The 26,850-nt window shown below is 43.3% G+C and overlaps 1 protein-coding gene and 1 long non-coding RNA gene across 2 annotated transcripts; one reads left to right on the top strand and one right to left on the bottom strand.

Moving 5' to 3' along the window:
• Positions 1-19,086: 19,086 nt before the first annotated feature.
• On the bottom strand, positions 19,087-20,503 carry LOC142848802 (uncharacterized). Its single transcript, XR_012910479.1, has 3 exons — positions 20,488-20,503; positions 19,589-19,744; positions 19,087-19,483 (listed from the first exon to the last, which is right to left on the bottom strand). It is a non-coding gene; the product is annotated as an uncharacterized LOC142848802 (long non-coding RNA).
• Positions 20,504-20,690: 187 nt separating this feature from the next.
• Positions 20,691-25,561, top strand: Uqcrfs1 (ubiquinol-cytochrome c reductase, Rieske iron-sulfur polypeptide 1). Its single transcript, XM_075969972.1, has 2 exons — positions 20,691-20,982; positions 24,656-25,561. Exons 1-2 carry the CDS (start codon positions 20,769-20,771, stop codon positions 25,264-25,266), a joined length of 825 nt encoding a protein of 274 aa, XP_075826087.1. The 5' UTR covers positions 20,691-20,768; the 3' UTR covers positions 25,267-25,561.
• The last annotated feature ends 1,289 nt before the right edge of the window (positions 25,562-26,850 follow it).

Below are 26,850 nucleotides of genomic sequence, written 5' to 3' on the forward strand. Positions count from 1 at the left end.
AAGACCACTGGGTGGATGAGACAGAGAAAAAAAAGGAGAGGTGAGAAGAGGAGAGGAGAGGAGAGGAGAGGAGAGGAGAGGAGAGGACAGGAAAAACAGAAGGGAAGATGGGTGAAGAGAAGAAGGAGAGATTTAGGACCGAAGCCTGGGATTCTGGAATCTAATAGACCCTTAGGGAAAGGGTAGGACAGGAAAATTAGAGATGAAGAAAGAGAGGGAGAGACATTGAGGCTGAGCCGATAGCTTAGAATATCTGAGGGAGATGATTTTATGTAAATGTCCTTGTTTTGCGGGTGAGGGCAACTGACTAATTTAATTCAATGGGGTCAGCAGAGTGTTCATGGATTCAAGAATGTTGTATTCAGCCTTGTTCCATTCTGACCTCCATGCCATGCTGGTCCATCAGGGAAAAAAATTCCAGGTATACAGCCATCTCTGTGGGACCATTGTTCTCTAAGGCCAGCCCTTCCAGATGGCCGAGCTCTGGGGGGGAGGGGAGGAGCGATGAATAAAGCCTCTACATCAAGGTTCCTATAAAAGATTTGGAGGATCAGGGCTCAAGTACCCAAGAAGCAGTAGCTACAAAAGCTGCCATTGCAAATACACATTCAATGGCAGCCTAATACGGGAAAAGATCTTTACCAACACCACATCTGACAGAGGGCTGATTTCTTTTTTTCTTTTATTAAAGAAAGCTTGCTTAATTAATTAATTAATTATGTATACAATATTCTGTCTTTATGTATGCCTGCAGGCCAGAAGAGAGCACCAGACCCCATTACAGATGGTTGTGAGCCACCATGTGGTTGCTGGGAATTGAACTCAGGACCTTTGGAAGATCAGGCAATGCTCTTAACCTCTGAGCCATCTCTCCAGCCCCAGAGGGCTGATTTCTAAAATATACAAAGAACTCAAGACATCAGAAACCAAATAACAGCCAGGGTCCTTGGGGTCCAGCCTGCCTGAAGCATCCACAGGCCTGTCTGATGCTATGCAGCTCAGGCAGATCAAAGAAACCTGCGAGGCAGCCTAAATCCTCATGGTCCGACCCACCTGTAGCATCCACAGGCCTGCCCGGCACTGCAAGGTGCTGGACAGGTGAGTGTCGTTATGATGAGCAGGTATATAATGGAGAAATGGGGGAGAAAGAGGGGCGAAATGGTTTGTCTGCTGTGGTAAGACGCAGTTCTGAAGAAACAAGGGTGGTGAGGAACAGGCTGATGTTGGCAGCCTGCTTGCCACCCGAGACAAACTAAGTTTGTGGCCCAGCGGCAGCTAGGATCTGGGTTGATGTCCGTGGCTCCTGTTGCCCCTGAAAGTTGAGTAGAGGTCCAGGGTCTGAACAGCCACTAAAGACCATGTTGGGGTTTGAGGTCCTTGTTGTGACTGGGGATGTACTGATCAGGGTGGCCTGTGGCGTCCAGTCCCAAGCTGCTGCTGAGGGCATGTCAGGGATCATGTTCATGCTTCATCTGGGGTAACCACATCTGTGGCCCATGTTACCATAGGAACCATTCCTTTTGAAATCCATGCTGAGTTGACCCTGCCCCTCACTGGCCCTGAGATAGCTGATCCTGCAGCAAGAGAGTTGGTCCTGCCCCCCAGTGGGAGAGCTGGCCCCTGTACTCAGAAGAGACGATGGCTTTCACCACTGGTGTGGGAGAGCGGGCCCTGATGGCATGGGCCTAAGAGAGCCAGCTCCATCACTCGCCTGTGGGAGGGGGTCCAGTGGCCCAGACCAACCTGCTCAGTTCCCTCAATTTAAAAATGGAGTACAGATCTAAACAGAAAATTTTCAACAGAAGAATGGCCGAGAAACAAAGAAATGTTCAACTGGGGAGACGCAGGCCAGGTGCAGTGACGTTCAGAAACCAGGCCGTCTCAGAAGTTTCCTTTCCACGCTCCCTTCAAGTATCTGGTGCATTTCCAGAGAACACCTGGAGGTGCTTTGCAGGGCACAGCTGTGCCCAATCTGGTTGGCTTCTTCATAGACACTAACCTCTCCAACCATGCCAACCCCGGCGTAGCTACGCCCGGCAACCAACCGCATGCCACACATGCGGCGCTGTGCGTGAGAACCCGTCGTTACGGGAAACTCCGCATTCTCTCCTTCCTGTTACCAGTAGTTCTGAGCGCTAGTTGACCCCATTGGATGGAAAGATATCTAAGTTGACGAATATGAAAATAGAGGACTGGAATCAAGTGTTGGCAGTTTTCCACTTCTGTTTGTGCGCTAATGTTTGATAGACTAACGTAAAGCATAAATTCAGGATAAAATGTTTAGTAGACGAGTTCTGGTGCTCTGTTATAGTTCGGCCAGTAGAACTTTTAATCCCATGGTGGTGGGTTCGAGCCTTAGGATAGGTACCTTGCCTTCCCCCCTCCTTGACTGTGATCAGTATGCGGGTTTCAATTGCTCAGCATTTTAGCAATTACAAGTAAACCTGCTCAAATGCTACAAAAAGTGCTAGCTTTTGGATTTAAAAAAAAAAACAAGTAGCTTTATTCTTGATGACTGCAAAAATGGCATATTCGAATTCCTGTGGCATGGAAGATTATGAACATTTGATATATTTTTTAAGATTTCCTACACCCACTGTGGCCCTTTATTTATGTTCCATTTTGCTATTACAATATATTAAATCTTTTTTTATATATAAAAAGAAAATGACCAAGATGAAGGAAGCGAGGCAGGGAGGGGCCCAAGAAGGACAGCTCTGCTACAGGCTTGAGTGTAAAGCCTTGGTGCTGGGGCCTGTGCTGCTGACTGGGGCTGTGCTGGCTCAGCCTCTGGGTAGAAAATTCCTCCATCGCGAGCAGTACAGGGCATGTTTAATGAAAGAGCCATGCGGCAGAGACCTAGAGCCACCTGTGACCATTGGCTGGTTCCGTTGCCATTTGTAGCTGAGTGTAACAGAGCACAACAAATCTCTATAATGAAGGAGCTATCTAGAGCAAAAGGAATGAATGGGTAGTCAAGATATAGGAAGTTATTTTTTGTACAGAGCGATCTCAGTCCACCCTTGGACTTAAAGAAAGTAGAGGAAGTGAAAGGCTGGGAAGGTGGCTCTCAGAGGTCTACAGTGCCTTTGCTTTTCTAAACCATTAGAGGGATAAATCATAAGGTTATAACAATTAATATAATAATATATAATTATAAAATAATTTATAAATTATAAATTAAAAAATAAGAATTGGCTCTAAAGCATGAAGCCTCTAGCAGTTGGAAACATGTTCCTGCACAGACGATTTTTTTTTTGCTTTTGCCACTAAAGGAGTGAACTTTTAGCAGGGAGAGCAGAGAGAATGCAATATGTAATGCGTGTAGTATATGGTAGTTGCTGGGGATAAACTAAACTTCAGAGAAATTTTCAGTAATTAATTCAGGAAAGCTTCTGAGGTAGGAAAAAGTAAAATTAAGGATCATTTCCGTTAATGCTGGGTACCATTTTGCCTCTGTCTGTCATCTACTCTGTACCTCCCGTTCCAGATCCCCATCATGTGACTGTTCAGAGCTGCTCTTGCTGAACTAAGGGATCAGCTGAGCTCCCTAACAGACATAGCCATCCTGCGATGTAGACAGAGACTCCACATCCCTCATCACTCCGACCCTTTAGGCAATGTGCAGAAGCTTAACTACACATGATTCTATCATGAGCAACCCTGACCCTTCATGCCCTGTGGTTTTTCATTGGTTTAGTTTTGTTTGAAATATTGATTTCTACAGCTATACGGGGAATGCATGAGCTTTGGGGTAAGATCTTTAAACAACAAAGAGGTAGCGTGTTCTAAATATTCATTTTCACCGCATGCATCAGCTTCCAACAACTTTCATTAAGCCCATGTTTTCCGCTCCTTCTTTGTATATTTACAGTTACGTGCATGTAGGATTTTGAAGAGATAGTTTTCTGGTACTTAGTGGTAGTGAATAGTGTTTTGACTTACGTTTCCTTGACTGCTGACGAGCTTGGGGACTCTTTCGTGTTCGTTGGCCATTTGTTTTAATTCCGTAAGTGCTTATGAACATCAATTGTTAATATGCTTAAAGTGGCTACATTTTTCATATTAATTTTAGGAACTATGTAAAATAGACATTGGCCCTTTCATTAATTGTTAAACTGATCAGTCAGCTGTCAAAGACTCTATGCTTCCCTTTTACTTCTAAAATGCCATCTTTAAAATAAATTCCTGTGCATAGACTGATATGGAAGATACTTCGTTCTGTTGGTTAATTTATCCAAGAACACTTTTGCCTAGTTTTATATGCCCCAAATGTCCTCCTATGATCATTTCTCCAAAATCTCACATCATTTCATTTATCTTTAAATACTTTATGTCCGTATTCTTGAGTGACTGTGGGGGTATTGGTTTGCTTTCTGGACTTTGATAGGTAAAATACTGCATAAAATTAAATGTGACGGACCCCTTTGCTTCTATTTTCTGATGTATGAATAGAATCGGTACTAATTCTTTAATACGTTTTAACTCTATTGTATGACTATCTCAAGCTAGAAATTTTTATTTTTGATGGTTATTAACTTTTTAAACTCTGCCAGCAGATGAGTGCATCTCCCCCTTCTCGTCAGGGAGGTTTCTCTTTACAGCAGATGGTAGTTAGTCCAGAGACCCGCAACTGGTCACGGTGCAGAGGATAAGATGCTGGAATGCTCAGCTCTAAACGGGATAGTTATCTTAGACTCCCATTCCCTTTCACCTCACAGAAGAAGGGGTGGGAAGACTGTCGGAGTCAGAAGTTGTAGACATCAGTATTTTACTGGACATAACAGCACCATTGCATATGTAAATGCCCAGTGACTGTGACTGCTCACACAAGACCTGAACAAAATCAATGCATCCCAGATCGCATGCTGGATATGGAGAGGCAGAGGAAGTCCTACTTTTAACTGAGAAGCTGTTATCAATTGATGGTTTCTGGGGAAGGGAGCGTCAGTTTTCGTTAGGGATTTAGGCTCCTAAGAGGCTACATTGGGTTGGGAGGGGAAAACGGTGTGAGACATAAAATTGGAGGAGAGGGATGGGGTTAGATACATTACGTGTTTGAAATTCTCAAGCAAAAAAAATTACTTTTCTTAATAGTTGTAAGAATTTTCAAGTTACTTGATGTTATCAGAGCTGGGGAATTGTGTTTAATGAGTTACTCCATTTCATTCAAGTTGTCAAGATCAAGTGGCCCTTCCTATTCCATTCATGCCTATATGGGATATAGTGATTTTCCTTTTATTGCTGATACTGGAAATCTGTGTCATCCTTGTTCAGTTCGTGTTTAATCAGTCACATTGGTGAGACTTTATCGGTATGGCATCTGACATTTCTGGGAGATACAATCTCACAGCATCCTCCATGATCATCTGGCTCTTAACGTCTTTCTCTGCCCTCTTGCACAATGATTCCTGAGCCTTAGGTGCTGGGAGACTGTGGTAGATGTATCCTTTGGGTCTGGGCTCTACAATTTTGCATTTTGATTGTGGGTTTTGTTGTTGTTGTCCATCTTCAGATTATTGTTAGGCAAGGTAGGAGATGGGATTCTAGTTTCATTTTTGTACAGTTTTCAGCATCATTTGTTAAGGACTCTGCATTTCCTTAAAAAAAGAAAGAGAGATGGGAGGAGAGGAGACAGAGAGGAGAAAGAAGAGAGAGAAGAGAGGGGGAGGAGAGAGGGAGGAGAGAGAGAGAGAAAGAGAGAGAGAGAGAGAGAGAGAGAGAGAGAGAGAGAGAGAGAGAGAGAGAGAGAGAGAGAACTTTGTCAAGTGGTTTCATTTCTGGGTCTTCAAGTGTTCCCTTCACCTTTGCCGTGTTAGTACTGTTTGCTTTGTTACTATGGTTCCACGGTAAAACTTGAAATCAAGCATTAAAAAAGCTCCAGCAATTTTCTTCTCTATCTGGATTACTTCTGGCCTCTGAGGGCACTAGGCATGCTCATGGTGCACATACATGCATACAAGTAAAAACATAGACAGAAAATAAAGTGAATCTCTTAAAAAAAATACCTCAAGTAGTAAATAAGTGTGGGAAAAATGATCACACTTGTCTTGCTCCCCTTTCAGTGAAAAAGCCTTGAGTTTCCCACACAGTGCAATGTCACCTATCTGACTTGCCATAAGTAACTTTTATTATATTGATATCTAGTATTTCTATTCCTAGTTTCATTTTATATGTTAAGAGATGGTGGACTTTTCTGCATCTATTGGAGTGGCCCCATGACTTCCGTCTTCTATTCTATGTGATTCTTTGATTTGTGTACTTTGAAGCGTTCTTGCATCTCTGGAAGAAAGTCCACCTGGTCATAGGGAATGATTCTTTTGATTTGTTGAATTAGGTTTACAAGTATATTATTGAGAATTTTTGCCATTGTGTTTATCAGGAAGACTGGCCTGTCATTTTTCTTTTTGTGTCCTAGTTTGGGTATCAGGGTACAACTGACTTTGTCAAATCAGTCTAATAGCATTTCTTTATTATTTTATGTAAGTACTTCAGAGCCTTGATGTTGATCCTTAAAATTCATCAGTGACTCGACCTGGGTGTTTTTGAAATCACATGTCACAGCTCTGTTCTTGTTTTAACTTTTATAGGCCATATATGTCTAGAAATTTACCTATTTCTTTTAGTTTTTTTTCCGGTTCATTGGAATATGGGTTTTCAAATTGTATGCTAGTGAGCTTCTCAGCTCATTGGCTGTAAAGTCACCATTTGATCTCTGATCTCTTTCATGTGGATCTCCATTCTCTTCCCTTTGGATGGTTTCACCAAAGGCTTATCAATTATCTTTCCAAAAAACAATATTTTATTTCATTCTTTATATAGTTCTTTCCATCTCCATTTAATTAACTTTTGTCCTTATCTTTATTATTTTTAATTTACTTGTTTTTCTAAAAACTTGAATTGCATCGTTAGGACTGCTATAATTTCTCTTATTTTTTACAGTGTAACTCTCAGCTTCCCTTGTAAAACTGCTTTCACTGTATCCTGGAGCTTTAGCTGTCAGTTGGCTTCAGGAATTTTTAAGTTTCTCATTGATGTCTTCGATGTCCAGTTGTGTTGAATTTATCTTTGTAGTTTTTTGCTATTGATTTTTAGTTTTGTTCCATTGTGGTAGAAATACAAGAAATTATTTCAAAATTTTACTTTGGAAGAGACTTGCTTTATTTAAAAATAAATAAAATTCTTCTGCTGAAAATGTGTATTGTGTCGTGAGGGAAAAGTTTTGCAGATGTCTGTTAGGTTGATCTAATAACATCATTGAATTCTAATGATCCTTTTGTTCGTTTTGAGCTAGAAGATCTATTTATTGGTGCGGTGAGGACTGACATCGGTCACTATTTTGTTGTGTTTTTTTAGAAAACTAGTTATGTCAGTGACCGCCTAGGATTGCGATGTCCTCTTTATCAGCATGAAGTGACCTTATTTACTACATCTGATTAATTTAGCCTTGAGATCTACTTTATCACACCCAAATATAGCTACACCTGCTTGCTTTCAACTTCAGCTTTCTCAGAATGGGCTTTTTCTCATTCTTTCACCCAAACTAAGGCTGTTTTTGTCAGGGAGGTGCAATTCTTCCAGGGAAATATATTTAGAGTGATCTCATACTTATTTTCTCTTTTTTATTAGTAGAAACAATCATTTTAGAACAGATTAAAGTTACTTTACAAATCAAACAAGGATTGAAGCTGAATATAATGTGATGTAATGGCTTAACGTGACCACTTAGGTTACAGTGAGCTGCAGGCCAGCCTGAACTACACAGGGAGACCAAGTTTCAGAGCATGAACAAATGAACAACAAAAAATAAGAACTCAAAAGAAATCAAGTAACGACAACACAATGCAATGGTATTGAAGTGTTGGGTATCGAAGTGTAATAGGAGCTCTGCTTATAGCTGGAGCTAAGACCTGAGTAATTCCAGTGCTGTCCCTGCTATGTTTGTTTGGTTTCATTTTTTGTAGGGAGTATGATTGCTGAGAAATGAACCCTGGGCCTTGCACATGCTAGGCAAGCTGCGACCTTGTATTTAAATTACCTTAGTAACCCAGAAGTGATTGGCTCACCCATTTTGGGTCTTAATTTGGGTTAAAATACAGCAGTAACATGATGGTGTCAGTCAAGTCCAGCGTAGATCATTCTGATGAGGCCTTATTTTCAGTTATGTCCAGACGGCTTTCAGCCACATCTTTCATTTGTCTTAGTTCAGCTGGCAGATGGAAGGATGGACCTTCTCTGGAGAAGCTTTTGCTGGGTTGATTCTGGGGCAGAGCAGCTTGTGAAGCCAGAGTCACGTGTCATTCACTTCTTCGTATACTGTTATTTCCTCTCCTCTGCCTCGATTATTTGCTGTATCCGATTTTAAAAGTCATATGTGCTCCAATGCATGAACCATATTAGGGTTCAATAAATATGTTGACTGCTTGAATATTTGTGGAAACATTGCCGTAAGGTTGTACCTGCCGTTGGATTGCATTATACAAGATGGTGAGACAGGGGATAGAAAGCGTCTGTCCTGCGCCCCCTGTGTGAAGCTGGCAGGTTGCTGCATCACTGGCTTCCCACATCATCTGATGCCTGGTGGCTCCCCCAGCCACCTCACATCAGCCCGTACATATTGGACGTCTCCAGCTACCTCCTTTTTCTTGCCCTTTCCTCCCCGTTCCATGCTTCATGGCCTTAAGATTTGGTAATAGGTCCCTTCTCCAGCTCTGTCCATTTAGGGCAATGAAAATGGGTGATCAGCCCATGAAGCCAGTCTTACTATTAATAGGACATGGAGTCCTCCACCTCATCAATTGCAGGGTGACAAAGAAGTCCCATCCAATAGACCCCGTCTAGTGGATACTTGGATGCCTTTCTTCGAGGAACACCCTGAGGCTGTCAACACCTTGGGAGGAGCTAGTTTTGTCCAGGATCCCTTGTCTCTGATTAGAAAGGACTAAGATGTTGCCCTGATCTGAGATGGGTCTGAGTATAACCTGGCACTCTGTCCCACCTTGCTCATCTCTTCTATAGGACTCACAGAAAAGTGAAAATTGACGTTGCTTTTCAGAACTAAGCTTCAATGCCAGGGAAGACAATCCTGAGGAGGAGGAGGCTCCTAGAGCATGAATCCTAGGCTCAAAGCTGGCTTTCCATGCTGACGTGTGACATGTGACATGTGGTGCCTACAGGTCAAACCTCTTCCTAGGATGCGGGAAAAGCGATGCATCCGCCTTGATTGTGACTGTGTGGAAGAAATGGACTGATGAGAAACAAGAGCCTGGTAGTCAGCTGTGGGGTTTGCTCATGTGCTTCCAGAGTGAGGTGACCCCCCAACTGGGTCCTAGAGAAAGAAAACAAGAACAATGCTTAATTTCGAGGAACAAACATTAAAATCAGCAGGAGGTAGTCCTGCCCCAAATATAAAAAATATCATAGAAGAACATAAACTTCCTATGTAAGAGAGAAAGGATTCTAAAGAAGGAAGGTATTGTCTCTCACGAATATCAAGAACTCTGCACTCTGGAAGTGGCACGGTCCTTCAGCAGATAGTGGTAGATGCCATATGCAAAGAAACCTGCGCCGAGGATGACAATTGAGGCGGACATGGTGGCGAGGAGGTAGATGGACATTTTCTTCTCCATTGAGGCTCTTGTGAGGCAGCGGTAGGGGCCAGGGCAGCTGCTGGTGCTGCAGTGGGTGCTGCCATGTCTCACCAAGGGACGTTGTTGAAACAGGAGGATGAGTAAAAATGTAGCCTGGGAGATGGCCTGCAGAAGGAAGTACAGGAGGTACAGAAGCAGAAGCATCTTCTCCTGATGGAAATTCAGGATAGATCTTCTCCAGGAGGGGCTCAGCTGCTTCTCCAGCACCACTGAGCCTTCCTCTAAGTCCGTTGACCTGGACTTCATGGGCATCATGGACTTCATCACCTCGACCTCCTTCTGCCGGAGCTGAGCCATAAAGACTTCCACAAGGCAGAAGAGCGCTATGAACAGGAAGTAGAAGAAGTACCACATTCCCAATACAGGAACAGAAAATATTTTCTCGAAACACTTTATCAGGCATGGCAAAGTGATGTTTCCAGTGCAGACGAAATCTTCCTTGACGTGGACCCAAGGCATGTGGGCCACATACAACACCATGCCATACAAGACAACCAGCCCAAACCACAGCTGCCGACCAATGTAGTAGCCAGATTCCCTGCTGACCACCGAGTGCAATTTAGGGATCAGTCGGACAATCACTGCTGCTGCCATTTTTCAGACTCTCGGGGCACCCAAGGGATTGACCAGCAGTACTTTGATGGCACCCTAGGAAGGAAACAAAGTAGAGAGAAGTTGTTTGGAAACTGAGAGCCATCGCCAAACATCCTAAGCTCACAAAGCCTGCTCAGCGTCCAGATCGGCAGCAATTTCTGTCTGTACAGCTTCTTCCTTAAGGCAAGATGGCATTGCCTCCCAGTCATGCGTGACTCCCACCTCTTCAATCCAGCCTAGAGTGGAGAGCACCACTTTTGGCCACCACTCCATCTAACAGAGCTTGCCTTTTCTTGCTAGAGGACGTATAAGGTAGTCAAAATGAGGACACCCATTTTTTTCTATGGCTTCAAAGGCCATAGAAAAATTACCCAGCACGGAGCATTATGTCTCCAAAGACTCTTGTTACATTTTATAAATGGGGGACAGAAGGAACAAATCAATTCAAAGATTTGCACTGTGTCTGACTATTCTAGAACTCCACACTTTACACTTTTGCCAGGGAATTTCCCAGGACAAAAGGAAAGAGCAGTAGCATTGTTCCCTTGTGCTGCTTGCTGACAAGGATACAGCACAAGGGACTTCTCTTTCCCCCAGGCTGTGGTTGCCCTCCCAACACTTTCTAGTGATAGAAAAACAGCTCTGGGCTGCTGTGCTATATCGCTTCAGTAAGGTGCTGTATCTTCTTCAGGAGCTCAATTTGGGTAATTGCCAGTGTTTCTTCCCTCCCTACTCCCATGTATATATCACCTGGGCCCACTAGATGCTAAGTGAGGCGCTGTCCTGTTGAACTTAACCTGCCGCTCTCATTTTTATTTTGAGAAAGGATCTCATGGTATAGCTCAGGCTGGTCTCCCGTTCTCCATCCTCCTGCCTCAGGATCTGGAGTGCTGTGCTATTAGGCATATGCCACCACAACGTGATCTCTCTTACGTCTATTCTTTATATCTATATTTATAGATATACCTATATTTATAGATATATATTTATAGATTATATTTATATATATTTATAGATTATATCTATATTTATAGATATATTCTATATCTATCAATGACCAGTCATTCGAGGTTTAGAGTGGTTAACGAATGTCAGTGTCGGAAAGTATACGTAATGCAAAAGCTATCATTTGAACCATCTAAAGTGTGCAGTTCTGTAGCATTAAGAGCATAAGCATCTACCTCATCCATCTCCAGAGCTTTTCTTATCTGCAGTAAAAACTATATACTCATGAAATGCTGCCCTTTCCCCCACCTCTCACCCTGAGCCCAATTACTCTAGGGAATCCATGAAAGCAAATAGTTCACAAGGCAGCCTCCCCCCCCCCCGCCCACTCGCTTATTTCCCTTAGTGCGATGTCTTCATTCATTCATGCTGAAGCACTTGCCAGAACCTTCTCTCATTTAGGAGTCTCTAAGGGAGAAACGACACAGACAGGCAGTGATAAACTCATTATTACCTTCAGGTCTTAGACCAACCTTGTAAGAGGACCATGAGTGTTCTTGTTTTATGAAAAACAAAACTGAGATTGAATCTCTGTTTCAGGTTTATTTTTGTTTTTTGTTGGTTGGTTGATTGGTTGGTTGGTTTTTTGAGACAGGGTTTCTCTGTGTATCTTTGGCTATCCTGGAACTCCCTCTGTAGACAAGGCTGGCCTCAAATTCACAGAGATCCACCTGCCTGTGCCACCCAAGGGCTGGGATTAAAGGTGTGCACCACCACGACGGACATTAAAGGTGTGCACCACCGCGAAGGGCTCAGGCTTATTTTGGAAGGCTGGCTCAGCAGTTAAGAGCCCTGGTTGCTGTTGTAGAGAAACTGGGTTAGGCTCCCAGTGCCGGCATGGTGAGCTACCATCAAAAACATCTGTAGCTCTGGTTTCAGGATCCCATGCCCTCTGCTGGGTTGCTTGGTCACCAGACACACTCACGACACACATACACACGTGCTGGCAAACATTCACCCATTTAAAATAAAACTAAACAGTTCACGCCCGCCACCCCAAACCCTTACTTCTAAAATCTAATTGGCAGTTAGGTATCAATATTTTGAGCTCACAGCTCCACGTTCGCTGTCCCTCCTGACCGGATGAAGACCAGCGCTGCTCTGGGAACCTGTCCCCAGTGCCCAACCGCCTTGGAACCTCTCTAGAACGGCCAATGAGGTGTACCATCTGTCATCTGTGCCCCTTGGGCTCTGTGGGAATGACGTGCAAAAGTGCTCACCTTGGGCAGCAAGGAGGAGGCAGGATGAGGGGAGGGACCCAGATTCCTCTCATCCTCCCTCTCAGCCCACCCTGCTAGGTGAGCATGTCTGGGACAGGATCCACAAAAGGGAAAGCTCAACGTGTAACCTTGTTGGCCCGGCGTAGCGCTGGAGTGGAGTGGGTGCCGCAAAGCCGCATCCCAAGGGACCCTGCTTGCGCTTGTGCGGCCGCTCCTGCTTTTTAGAGTCCAGGTGGCCTCTCTCTGGTCTCACTCCCCTGTGATCTTTGCACTTCCCAGCTTTCTTCTTCTCCCAGGAGGTAAGACTTGGAGGCACCCCAGACATAGAGGCTCTGTTGACTGCAGAGGAGGCTTGGTGGGGATTCTGAAGGGACAAGCTTTGAGGACCATGGCGCACATGGTAGGCTGACTCTTTCTGACCAGTTTAGAGAATGGGGATGGGGGGAGTAGGGGAGGCACTGAGCCTGAGTTCCGGGCTCTCCCTCACGGCCCAGTCAGAGCTGATTTTGGAAGTCTACGTGTAGAATACTTGATAACAGTTAGGGCATGCTGCCTCGAGAGGGCAGGTGCTACCTGTGCTAGCGGCTGGACAACTCCGAGCCCTGATGCCAGTCTAGTTCTTAATTCTCTCGGGGTTCTGTGAACTCTGGTAGTTCACTTGATTATTTGTCAAATGTAAGAATGCCTGCCTGGTGTTTGAGGTGTTTTTGATACAGAAGTTAAAGGCTACTTCACTTCCAAAGTGTGTGTGTGTGGGGGAGGAGGAACTAGCAACAAAACAAATAAAAACAGGAACAAACAAACAACAAAACTAAACCAAAACACTGTTCTCACCTGAAAGGGGATAAGAGATAGATTATTCTGGAGCCAAATATGAGGGACTATGGCCAAGTAAAAAAATTTAGTTTACCTCAAGTTCCATGTTCCAACATAGTGACAGTTCCACGAAGTTTCTATGGTAACAGAACAACAGCAGATCACGAACCAGCACACTTTCAAATGCATTGATGCAAACACCAGGTAGGTAGTGTACAACAAAGTGGAGAGATCGCTGTTAAAGGTTCCAGATGCTGTCTGGTGACACTCTTAGCCTTGGGGCTGATGGACGACCGGTAGGGATCTTTTCATATATTCCAAAAGAATGTACATGATCATTTCAAGAATGTTGAGTCCCACCTGGAGGGGTGCTATAAACAGCTATGGAGGGGGCAAGTCAGCCTCAGATATTAGTACAGTCTGGATCCGCAGCATTCCAACATCTCTCTACTCCATAAAGTTCTAATTAGTCTATCAGCCTTTCTAGAATGTTCGGTGTAGGTGCAGCTTTCTGTCTCTCCAGTAGAGGAGACCAGCTCCTGGAACTAGTCTTGCTCCTGTGACTACTCAGGTTTTGTGACAGCAAGCACAGTGCTTGACTAAGCAAAGTGCAGATTCATACTTTAAAAAAAAAAGAAAAGAAAACAACATATAACTGTTTTCTGAGTCTAGCTTCCTCCTGCCAGCCACCTGATGGCTGTGGTCTCAGCCTCCTTGGAAGCACAGGTACTACTGTCAGTCCCTTCTTTATCCACTAGAGGGAGGTAGATAGCCTCCTGCCTTAGCACGGACCCACCAGAAGGCTTGATTGGTCAAAGTAGGGTCAGATGCTAAGGAGACCCCAGGTCACAGTGATAAGAGATGCTTGGGACTTCTCCCTGGGCATTTATTTGCAGGATAGCTCTGAGAGAAAGGAGTTGGCACCTTACCAGTTAAACAAGGATACCCCCAAAGAGTTCATGACAAATTTTGTTGTTCACAAAGACCTATGAACCTATAATGGGCTTGGAATGGGGGACAGGAAAGGGCAGATTGAGCTGTATGGAGAAGGAAGCCAGGAGGCTCAGGCTCTGCTCCTCAGCTCATTCTTTCCCGCAACAGGAAGTCAATTTTTTTATTTTTCTTTCTGTTTTTTTTTTTCAAAGAGTAGTTTGTTCCCGCTCCTGGCTCAAGGGTTCATCTCTGTGGTTCCACAGCATGACCAAGGCAGTTTAGGAAGGAAAGGGTTTATTTGGCTTATGCTTCCATAGTGTAGTCCAGTACTGAAGGGACTCACAGGGTAGGAACCTAGAGGCAGGAGCTGACTGATGCAAAGGCCACAAGCGAGTGCAATTTACTGACTTGCTTCCCATGGCTTAAACAGTATCTTCATCACTAAGACAACCTGTGTCTTCTTCATAAAGCAGCTCCTTTGATGAGGACTGAGAGCTACACTTACCTGTATACATCTGAGTATGAGAAAAGGAAGTTAGAAGGCAGCAGGAATTAAACTGGTGTAGCAGAGTGTCAGTAAGAGGCTCCTACATGATCTCTGACCTCACTAGCCCCGGAGAATTGGCTAAGTTTATAGTATCAGACATGGTTTCCCTCCTGTTTAACAGTCCTTAAGTCAAATTAGACAGTTGATGGTGAGTGCCGAGATGTAAGTGGCACTGTTGCTCCTTTAGGGACATCACAGCATCTTGGTCATTGCTGTGGTCCATAGGTTTCATAGCTAAGTAGGAATATTGAATGTTTCCCTCCCTTGGCAGCTTGTGGGGCTCCTTCTGGTATCATGAAGGCTAGTCCTCAGGAAGGAGGTATTGGGGCCACATCTAGGTTGATTCTTCTGAGTCTTGTGCCTGAAATGTATGGTGTCTTCAGAAACAGAGACTTGACCCTAACTTATGGTAGGAAACCCAAGGTAATAGCAATAGCCTATATTGTTCTGGAAATCTCTTAGACTCCTTTGACCAACAACTTGAAAGTTAAGTCTCTTATGACTAGTACGTGGGTTTTTGTTAGACAGCCTATGCCTTAGGGAGAAAACAAATTACTAAATATACTAAAAGAAAAGGGGAGCCAAACAGGTACAATATAAATATATTAATAAGTAATAATTTATTGTATTTTTTATATTGACTCATGATATTATTTTTTCTTTTACTATCCAACAAGTAGAACTATTCTAAAAGCAAAACCCCTCACAGAATGGTACCAGATGTGTCCACACCCAGTATGTCAAAATCACTATCCATGAGATAACCATGACACTGAATTGTGTGGTGTATCACTCATCAAAGACCGGAAAAGGAATATTCAATTAGGCTTTGAAAGATTTTTCCTAAAAGGTAAATCTTTATTTAAAAACTTTTTATTTTTTTAAATATTTATTTATTTATATACAATATTCTGTCTGCATGTGTGCCTGCAGACCGGAAGAGGGCACCAGACCCCATTACAGATGTTGTGAGCCACCATGTGGTTGCTGGGAATTGAACTCAGGACCTTTGGAAGAGCAGGCAATGCTCTTAACCTCTGAGCCATCTCTCCAGCCCCATAAAAACTTTTTAAAGGAATTTTAAGAGAAAATTATAACCATGCCCTTAAGGCATCAGTATTTTCAAAAAGAGGAAGAAGAATGCAGAAGAGGAAGACTTTTTGCCATAGTTTCCATGATAAAATAATTTCCTGTCAAAAAGAAGGTATATTTTGCACTATAATTTCCAAAGGAGACTTTCTTATCCACGTTGCTGTGCACTAGTAGCCCCAGAGATGATAATATTGACTATTTAACTGGGAAGTTAATCTTTATGCGATACAAATTCAAATTTCCAGATGTTTAATGTTTATTTCAAGGTGCTTTAGAGACAAAAAAAAATCAGGATATAACTTAAAAAAATCTAACATCTTTTCTTTACAATGACATTTTTTACAGACTTGCTTTTCATATGTATCAGCTTAACATCGTCTAAAGCAATGAGCATTCAAGTACATGACTCCTTGAAGACACAAAATACAAGTCTAATCAGAAGTGGAGATCTTCCCGGCACCACTGGTGTTAAGTATTCGAGCATCCTTTACCCCAACTCCTTTCTCCCTCATAGGCACAACTCAGAAATCTCTGCTTTACACACACACACACACACACACACACACACACACACACACACACACAGAGTTCCATATGCTTTGTTTCCATCTTTTGATCCTTAGAAAAAGGAGCTAACCTCCCTCTAGAATGGACGGTTTCAGCCGGAGGAAGTTGCTGCATGATACCCCTGGAGAATCCTAGCAAAGTCTCTCAGCGCTCACGTCCCTTCCTCCCCATCCATCAGTACTCATTTCCCCAGGTGAAAGCCTTTCAGAATAGAGTTCACAGCCTTGGAGCCAGGGTAGCTGGTGTCTCTGCTTCCTGCTACTTTTGACAGTGGGTCCAGCTTTCTTGTAGAATTGTGTCAACCCAAAGCCCCATGCTCAGAAGCCTCAGTCAGCAAGGTAGGATATAACTAAATGAAGTGACAGGATAGGAAAGGACTCAATAGCAAGCAAGGATCTTCCCTGGATGAGGACACCCGCAATTGTTCTTTTGTGTGAGGACCCGTGTCTAACATGGCCAGGTCTCCCGTGTGTGGTTTTATATTGCTGCTATAATAGTCATAGTGTTTTTAAACAACACACATAGATTGTTTTACAATTCCAAAGGTCAGAAGTCTGACCTTGTGATCTAAAAGAGAATCTGGTTCCAAGGTTTCTGTATTCCTATCTTAACAGCTACCAGTGTTCCTCAGCCCAAAGGCCTGCCTTTCCTCTGAGCATGTGTAGAGCAGCCGAGCATCTCTCTCTGGCCTCCAGCTTCCCTCTTCTGAGAACTGTGATGACGTAGGTCCACCTGGCAATAAGGGTAATCTCCTTGGCTCGAGATCTTAACCACTTCTGCGAAATGTCTTTTTCTGTGGAAGGTAGCATATTACTTTGTTCCCAGAGGCTGGGAGGTAAGCCCCTTGGGGAGAGAGGCCTGTTGATCTGTGTGTTAATTTGTAAATACTGACCAATAATTCTGAGGTTTGTAGCACTATGAATGCCAGCCCAACAGGTGTCTCCATGGAACTGAGAGGGGAGAGAATAGTTCTCTAGTCTTTGAATGTTGACATCTGATTTAAACAAACCATCTGTAGGGTTTTTTTTTTTGCTTTTGGGTTTTTTGTTTTGTTTTGTTTTTTAAAGCTTTAGTTCTGGCTTCTTGCCTTGTTCATGTGCATACTATGCCTTACAGACGTCTCGGTTACTGAGACGCTGGGCAAGGAGTTTTGTTCCCAGACCTATGCCTGGTTTTTTTCTCATACTTTACAAAATTAATGACAGATGTTTATTTATGATTTCTTATTCTTTGAAAGTTTGATACATTTTTAAAGATTAAAAGCCATCATGTATATGTACACATGTGCCTGAGGAGACCAGAATATGGTATGAGCTTCCCCGAGACTAGAGTTACCATGTGTTCATATGCCACGATGTTAAATACTGGGAACTCAACACTCATCCTCTGTGAGAGCAGTAAGGCCTCTTAACTGCTGAGCCATTTCCTCAGGTCTAGTTTCATTACATTTATTATATATATATCAACTTAACCTTTCCTCCCTTCCTCTTGCTTCTCTTCTTTCTCTCCCTCTCTCAACTTCATTCTGGTTTTATTTTTCAACAAACATTTATCAAGCTCTTTTTCTAAGCATTTCATCTGCATTAGTTCTTTCAGTTCTCACAGCGATCTCTGCCCCCACCCCAGGGACTGAAGCCAGGAGCCCAGGCGTACGTGTGCTCGGCCACTCTTTACACTCCCCGCCCTCACTCTGAATGTCATTTTTAATGAGAAATTTAAAACTCTGCATTTCCGGGCCACACATCTCACAAAGGGAGTCTGAATCAGGTTGTTGGGATCTTTAACCTTCAAGGAAGCAGTAGGTTAAGGCATGGATACTGACAGCACTTTCACTTAAAAGCCAATGGGTCCTCTTCTTATCTTTCATTTGAGATGAGATCCCACTAAGTTGTCAGACTGGCCTTGAATTTCTGATCCTCCTGCCTCAGTCTGCCAAGTGCTGTGATGGCAGGTCCCTGTCCGAACCAAGCTTGCTTGCTTATGTATTTGTTATTTATTTTTGTTTGTTTGTTTATTAAGATATGTTTCACTCTATTGTTCAGGCTGGTCTTGAGCTCTCAACATACCTGCCTCAGCTTCCTAAGTGCCGACATTACCAGTATACACCACTACTAGGTCCAGCTTCTTTTAGTTCATGTTAGAAATAACCTATGATGTTACATTTCCAAAGGTGCCTCAAGCTGTACCTTATATCCAGTTAGAAATGAAAACTAAAGCTCTGCTAATGCATGTTTAGACAATTCTTAGCTATTCTTTCCCCCCACCCAAAGTATGCTAAGCTACCCTGCCCCAACTCAAGACCAAGCTTGCCTGCAATAATAATGCATCTGATAAGTTTTGAAAGAAGCAGGATGTTTAAAATGTAGAGATGCACCTGAACATGGTTTGTGGCTGAAAAAAAGAGAAATGTAAACAACAGAAGGAAAGATAAGATCTAGATGGCAATAAAATGGTCCCCTCCCTGAAGGATCATGTGTTCAGGGTTTATATCACTGTCCTCTGCTCTCAAATGGTTTGCCTACCACTCACGGCTGACGCATGGCCTCGCATGGTTGTAAACAAACCTGCTTTGCTTTCACTTCTCTGAGTCTTCAGTTCTCTCATGACGCGAGGACCATTAATTCGTACAGTCCATTAATCATCGCAATAACTCATTGGAATGTATGGTATTATTTCTATTTTATAGAGGAAAGACTGAAACACACATAGAGTTTGCCCCAGGCACAGTTCGTGTGAGTGATAGATATAACTGAGGTTGAACACAGAGAGTCTGGAGGTAACTATTCCTATATCAGTCATTCTACCAGGAAATTGTAGGGCTCCCAGAATGCTCATTCATCCATTTCTTCATTCAGTCTCTATTTACTCTTATCACTCTCATCAGGCTGCCATAAATTGAACCATTTCACCCAAAGCAATCAAACTATCATGGTAGTTGCTCTGATGGTGTTGCAGATGTCAGATGGCTCCCCAGGAAGTAGCACTATCTTGAGAGTACAATGCAGTGTCTGGACTCTACAGATGGAGCCATATGAGAAAATGGTTGGTGTCCTGCAGTCCTAGAGAGGAACAAAAATGAGCACACTGTCAGGACTCATCAGATGGACTCTGGACAACTTAGGGCATTCTGTCTTCCCAGCGACTTTACAAAGTGGGGAACTCACATTTCCACCTCCACTTTATGAGGAAACTGCAGCACCAAGGTTTGGAACCCTGCCAAGGTTCCAGCATCCATGTAGTGAATTATACAAGCATCATATCACGATCATGCCAAATTCAGAGCTTAATTTCATATTTTATATGTAACTTGTTTTTAAAACCTGAAATGAAGAAACAAAGTATCTTACTACGGTATAGAGTAGAAAACCTGTATGGAGCACTGCATCCTGTGACAATGAATAATATCTCTAAACTCAATTGCCTGTGTGAACTTAATAAGGTTTATTCTACTTCAAAAATTGGAGATTATTAAATGTAAGAAGGGTTGTTTATTAGCAGCAAACTGAGACTTTGCTATTGGTGAAACCAGAACTGAGAGAAAAGTTAAAAGGCAGTAGTTTTCTCACTATGTGAAAGTGATTGCGAGTTCCCCCTTTGTACCGCCTAAAATATCACTAGGGAAACCCATTGGTTCAGAAACCAGTTCGGAGAACTGGTTCAGGGCACTATGACAACCCACTGCTTGCTGGCAATCCATGCTTGAGCAAAGGGTCTAAACACCAAAAGGTCCTTCGGTAGCAAAATGCAGATAGCACTATTGCATTGTTATTAAAGAGACCATAATGAGCAAAGCAGCAAACCACCAAATCTAAAGCATAGTACATAATGAATAATCGTAAGCCACTGTCGTTGTCAAACTTTGCACGCAGGTTTCTGGCCTTTTTGTTGTCAGGTGATAAAAAAATGTTATAGAAAAAAAAGATGGTTAGTATTTATTCTAGGTGGATAAACGTTAGGAAGTAGTAATAGCCTGTTCTTTAATTCTGTAATAACTTTTTCTCATGCCTAGATCGTCCCTGATTAAATTTTTGCCCTAAACCAAGGCCAGGGATCGCGTCACGACCTCCAGACATTCTTCCTGATTTGAGCTGTCTTTGGGCACCAGGACCAAACCAGACACCCAGACACCGAAAGAGAGCCGGCGTCAGGCCCCGCCTTTTCCTGCCCCGCCCCCAACTGGCACCCGTAGCCACGCCTCCAAAGCGGCGACCCTCCCGATTCGCTGACTCCCTTTCCGGCGGCGCGCGGACGTCACAAGCCCTGCGCCGTCCTCGCCTCTTCGCGCCTGCGTTCGAGCGGAAGGTCGTCCCTGTGACCGGCTAGGTGTTTGGAGCCGCTGTCGCCATGTTGTCGGTCGCTGCCCGCTCGGGCCCATTCGCGCCCGTCCTGTCGGCCACGTCCCGCGGGGTGGCGGGCGCGCTGCGGCCCCTGCTGCAAGCCGCGGTGCCCGCCACCCCGGAGCCACCTGTGCTGGACGTGAAGCGACCCTTCCTGTCCCGAGAGTCGCTGAGTGGCCAGGCCGCGACCCGGCCTTTGGTCGCCACGGTGTTCCTCAACGGTGAGCCGGGTTCAGGGTGCCCCGATCCGGTTTCAGGGAGGTAGGGGAGGGCGGTGTTGTGGGATGTGGCTCGTCGGCGGGGTTGGGAGGATGCTGTTCTGGTCTCAGCGACCTTGGCGGCCGAGCGCCTCCCCAGGACGGAGTGCCGCTGAGATGCTGCTCCAGCAGAGACTTCTCCCCACTCCCCACCCCCGAGGCCTCAGGAGTCTGTCTGCATTCAGGCTACACTTGACTTCCTTGGTTAACTTCAAGACTAGCCTCCCACTGTCCCGCTAAGTTGCTTATGGGAGTTTGACCTTGGGCAAATTTTCAAACGTTTTTCCTTATGGTTGAAGTGGATTCGTGGTTATAACAATTTTGGTGTCGTGAGGCTTAAGTGAGAGAATTCTGTGTAAAATGTAAAATCATTGGTACGGTTTAGACGATAAGTATGCAGAATAGAAGTTGCAAAGAACACGTTGACTCACTCGAGACAACTGCCTGGTACAGACAACTCACTGGTACATCTGTCTTTCAGCATCTTAACTCCCTCCCCAGCGACCCCATCCCCACTCCCACAAAAGTAAGAAAGGAAGACATAACCCCGAGGTCAGTTCCACTGTAAAGGGTCAGCAGTGTATCAGGTATCTGGGTCCTCTAGCTGGGGCTTTCACAGCCCCACTTAGTTGTGAAGAGGCAGATACGGTAGATGTAGATGCTACTCTTACAGAAAACAGACCCCCAGAGGGGGAGTGACCCATATAGCGGGGATTCTACGCAATGTGGTGTCTTCCAAGTTTGCCTAATGTCAATGCTTGGTCTGATGTTTCTCTTCACATGCCCTTGTGATTTAAAAATTTGGAATGATTTCTGGTGTCTCCCACATTGTGAGAAGCTGCGGGGGGCTCAGGCTTCTGCTCTCTTAGTTGATTGCTTCATCTCAGTCCTTCCTGTGTTACCTACTTGGCATCACTGAGTGTTGAGTTTATGGTCTTTCTGTGTGCTAATCAAATTGTCCACTTGGGCAGTTTTTTACCTGGCGTTCATCCACCCACTCTACCCCTCTTTTTCTCGCTATTTTTTTTTTTCCTTTTGAGGCAGGGTCCTACTGTGTAACCTAGACTAGTCTCAGACGCCTGACCTTCCTGCCTCTGCCTTCCAAGGCCTGGGACTATGAGCATGAGCCACCATGCCTAGCTTGACTGGCGCTGTTTTCTGCATATCTCTGTTTTAGCTTTTAACCTTAGTTTCAGGTCAGACTACAAGAGCTAGTTCCAGGACAGGCTCCAAAGCTACAGAGAAGCCCTGTCTCGAAAAACAACAAAAACCAGTGTTGTGTTTACTGATATGTGACATCATTATGACATGTTAGCACTTTCCCTTCTATTGTTGAGACTTCTGACCTTCATTTTAAGAGGCTAGAATGGCTCCTTAATTTTTGTCTCCCCGTGTCAGATTTCCTATAAACTAACACACGATCTTTTTTTTTTTCTGAGTAAATATGAGGGAACACTAGTGGGTCTTTGAGAATCTGTTTAGGACAGAAGTGTTATTCCAGGTCTGTTTGGGCTGGGGAATGGGGAGGTGAGAAATAAGGAGGAGAAGTGGCAAAATGAAAAGCATCTCTCAGGTTTGTCAGATAGCTCAAAGGTTTCTTGTAAAGATTATTGTAAAAACAAACAAACAAACAAAAAAGCCCACCAACTCCAAAGCAGACAGTTTCAAACAGCCAAAACCTTTTTCTGGAAGCACACTTTACCTTGTAGCTTAATTGTACATTAAAATCCATCCAGGGGCTGGGGTGTGCTAGCTCACACCTTTAATCCCAGCGCTCAGGCTGAGGCAGGCAGATCTCTGGGTTTGAGGCCAGGTGGTCTACTGAGAGAGTTCCAGGACTGGTTCCATAGCTACAGAGAAACCCTGTCTTGATAAAGACAGATCCATCCAGGTGGCTTATGGAAAAAGCCACTTATGGATAGGTAGTGACAAAAATTGGTGGGTTTTGGTTGGAAGCTGCACAGAGGAATAAGCTTGCATCATGGTAGCATCCCTTCCTTGCGGATGTCTAGCTACATTAGCTCTACAACTGCAAAATGTTTGCATGCCTTAGATTTCCTTTTATTTCTTTTCAAAGTGATATTTCCATAATTGATAGCGATAATGCTTAAGGTTAAAATTAAATTAAGAATCCATGCTTAATACACCTTGTGCAAATTACATAGAGAATGACTTTTGTAACATGGCAGTTTCCTAAAGGGTCCTTGGTTGATGATGTGACACAATGAAGTATAACTTGCTATACAGAGAATGATAACTATATTATAGCTAGATTTCTTTTGTCACCATAACTCAAATGAGAATGAGTCATTCATTCTATGTAGTGTTCTTAATTACCTTGTATTGTCAATGGTTGGTGGTTGTGGGTACTCTTGAATTTAGAACTGTGAACTTGCCTCCTTTCTATTTTAGGTAAACATTTTTTAATGTAATCTCAGGCGTTGTGATGGGGAAGTAATTCTTAATTACAAATACCAGTTTATACCATCCCATTGGTATTAGGTAGAATAATGCATAATATAATGTCAAGCGATTCTGTAAAGTCCTAATTGTGACTCTCAGGCTGCCACTACTCATGTCTTAGTTCCCTCTCCAGAAGGGTTGGGTTGTCAGAAAAGTAATTTTGATAGGCTTCATTCCTGTTCAGGTTTGTGACTTCTGTAGTTACCTTGAAGTCATGTGAAAAGTGGGTAAAATACTGATATTTGGGTGTTGAAAGAAGTATTTTAAGATGAGAACCTCAAAGGCCCAGGTAGTAGCACTGTCACAGTGGCTTGTGTTAGGTTGCATTTTTCTGAAAATGAAGAATATTTATAAAACAAGTTTTTATTATAATATTATTTTGTGAGGGAATTTAATTTCTAAGCATACTTAAAGAATCCTGCCAATGAGCTCATTCTTTTTCTCAGAGATTTACAAATGGCCTGAGAGAGAGGACAATGCTGCTGCTGCTTTCCAAGTGTGCATAGATGTGTGTTCATTTCTCACAAACATTGGCCCATTTTATGACCTACAGGAAAAATGTTCCATTCAAAGGCTCCACAGTATGAAAAATATAGTTTTTTTTATATAGATGCTGTTGTCTATAAGGGAGGAATATATGAAAATTCGCCCCCTTTTCCCCAGTTACTTATAGATTCCATTGAGTGTTGCCTGTGCTAATAAGGATGTTGTTCTCTGACCATAAGTGGTTTTACTTGAATTTTATGCCTTGGAATCGAAAATAGCAATCCTTAAGTTTTCTACAACTAAAGTATATCAAGTCACAGGAGGGTTATGGTTGTGTCATTAATGTGTTAAGAACTATAGCAATTCTTCCAGAGAGCACATAGCAGAGGTACCAGCTAGGCATCTGCCTTGAGATGACCACACAGCAATTGTTAGGTGGACTAAGTGGGTTTTGGGACCCACTAGAGATCCAGAGATCATCTAGAGAGGATGAGAAATAATGTAGATGGATAGTCTGTCTAAGTAATTGATTAAAAAAAAAAGCAAACTAGAAATACCTGTTTAAAAAAAAGCAAACTAGAAATACCTGTTTCTTTTGCTGTTTGCTACTATAACTCAAAGTCTTTGCTGATGTGTATGTCTTCCAGGACATTCTTTTAATTGTAGTTTTCACCTGTTTGTCTTGCAGCTCCTGCTTCTGTTCGTTATTCCCATACGGATATCAAGGTGCCCGACTTCTCTGACTACCGTCGCGCTGAAGTTCTAGATAGCACAAAATCTTCTAAAGAGAGCAGCGAGGCTAGGAAAGGCTTCTCTTACCTGGTAACTGCAACCACTACTGTGGGGGTTGCGTACGCTGCCAAGAATGTGGTCACCCAGTTCGTTTCCAGCATGAGCGCTTCTGCTGATGTACTGGCCATGTCGAAGATCGAGATCAAGTTGTCTGACATCCCGGAAGGAAAGAACATGGCTTTCAAATGGAGAGGCAAACCTCTGTTTGTGCGCCATAGAACCCAGAAGGAGATTGCCCAGGAAGCTGCAGTTGACGTGGCCCAGTTGAGAGATCCGCAGCACGATTTAGAGCGAGTAAAGAAACCCGAGTGGGTTATTCTGATAGGTGTCTGCACTCATCTTGGTTGTGTACCCATTGCAAACGCAGGGGATTTTGGTGGCTATTATTGCCCCTGCCATGGGTCACACTATGATGCCTCTGGCAGGATCAGGAGGGGCCCTGCACCGCTCAACCTGGAAGTGCCTACCTATGAGTTCACCAGTGATGATGTAGTTGTTGTGGGTTAGACATTGGACTCAAAGCCTAGGTGTCTTTCGGTCTTCCTGTCCCCTCAGAAGAGTTGAGAGTAAGCCTGGTGTACTTCTAGGTCGGTTGATTTAAAATATTTAAGAATTGTGAATAATGTACTGGCAAACATGTGAAGTAATTGAGTTCACTCTTAAATATTGTCAAGCATTACCGTAATAAAGCTGTTGAACATCATAAAATCCAGTCACAGACTTGGAAGGTGCAATGTCTTTGATAGCTGATTCTAATAAAACATTACAGATTGTTGTACAAAATATCTGTGAAATCTGTAAATAGTTTCCTCGTTTATCATCTAAATTTCTTATATCTTGAAAAGAGGCAGGGCACCATTTTTTACTTTGAAGTAGATAGGGAAGGTTATTTTAATGTCAGATGTTTTTCTGTTTTGATAAAGTTTCCAGAGTTATGAGAGATAATAGTTATAAAAGGGATAAAGTGTAAAAATACAATATTTTATTGAAATATTTTTGTTTTTAAGGATGGTTTTATTCTGCAGCCAAACTGGCCTCAGATTTGTAACCTTGCTGTGCCTCCTGAGCGCAGGACGACAGGCATGTGACAGACAGCACATCCAGTGTAACAGGACTGCCGCCAGAGCCTAGGGAGGACAGGGAAAACAGAAACCTGTCAAAGTCATATTCTGCTCAAAGATAAACATTTAGAATGTTTGCATGTGTATTGTTGGAATACTTTTATATATCTGTGAGCTTTTCTTGATCCCTGTGTAAGCTCACTTAGCGTGGGACTAGTCTCCCTATGCTAGAGGAGAGCAGCCCACAGACTGCAGTTAGCAGACACGACTCAGAACAGTCCATCTCCTGCAGCCTATAAAGCGTTTGATTGGAAAGGAGAATCTTCAGGGTATTGATGAAAATAGATAAAAATCTTACTTGTCTCCTAAAGTGTCATAAATGGTGCCTTTAAAAGTGCTTGGATCTGCTTTTAGGCAGGCTTCCAGGTTAGTGTAAGCAGTGATTGTCTAGCATTTTGCATTTGGTCTGCCCCAAACCCCTTGTGTTTGACCTGAATAGGGTCCTGTCCTGTTTCAGATTTGTTGAACCAGCCTTTACTTTTGCTTGTGGGTTAGTCTCCCAGTAAACAGTAATCATGGTAGTGGAGACTTGCAGGGGGTTTGGGTTAAAAAAACAAAAATTAAGCAAAATTACTCTCATCCTCTAAGTCACAAGTGTTCAACTTTCTCTCCCCACAAATTATTTAGCATATTTGTGCTCTTTTAAATAAACACTCAAAAACGAATCACATTGCCTAGAGTCTATCAGTTGATGTTGGAATTTTCTTTTTCCAACTTGGAAGTCTCAGTTTTGTTGACAGTTTTCAAAACAGTGAGTTATAGTCAGTGGCCCTGTAAAGTTTCCAATATTCTGGTTGCATCAGAGAAAAGCCACCCACCAAGTACTGTTTTGCTCTCATAGTAGATCTCTGTGCTCATCTATAGATCTTACCAAGTTACTTTAGTAGGGTGCTCTGAGGCCTGCATAGTCCATATGGAAGCTGGGCTGGTTACCTGAGAAGTTGCAGTCTGCTGCCTGGGTCGCCTCAAG

The sequence above is a fragment of the Microtus pennsylvanicus genome, chromosome 4 (assembly GCF_037038515.1).
Source record: "Microtus pennsylvanicus isolate mMicPen1 chromosome 4, mMicPen1.hap1, whole genome shotgun sequence".
In the NCBI taxonomy this organism is placed as follows: Eukaryota; Metazoa; Chordata; class Mammalia; order Rodentia; family Cricetidae; genus Microtus; species Microtus pennsylvanicus.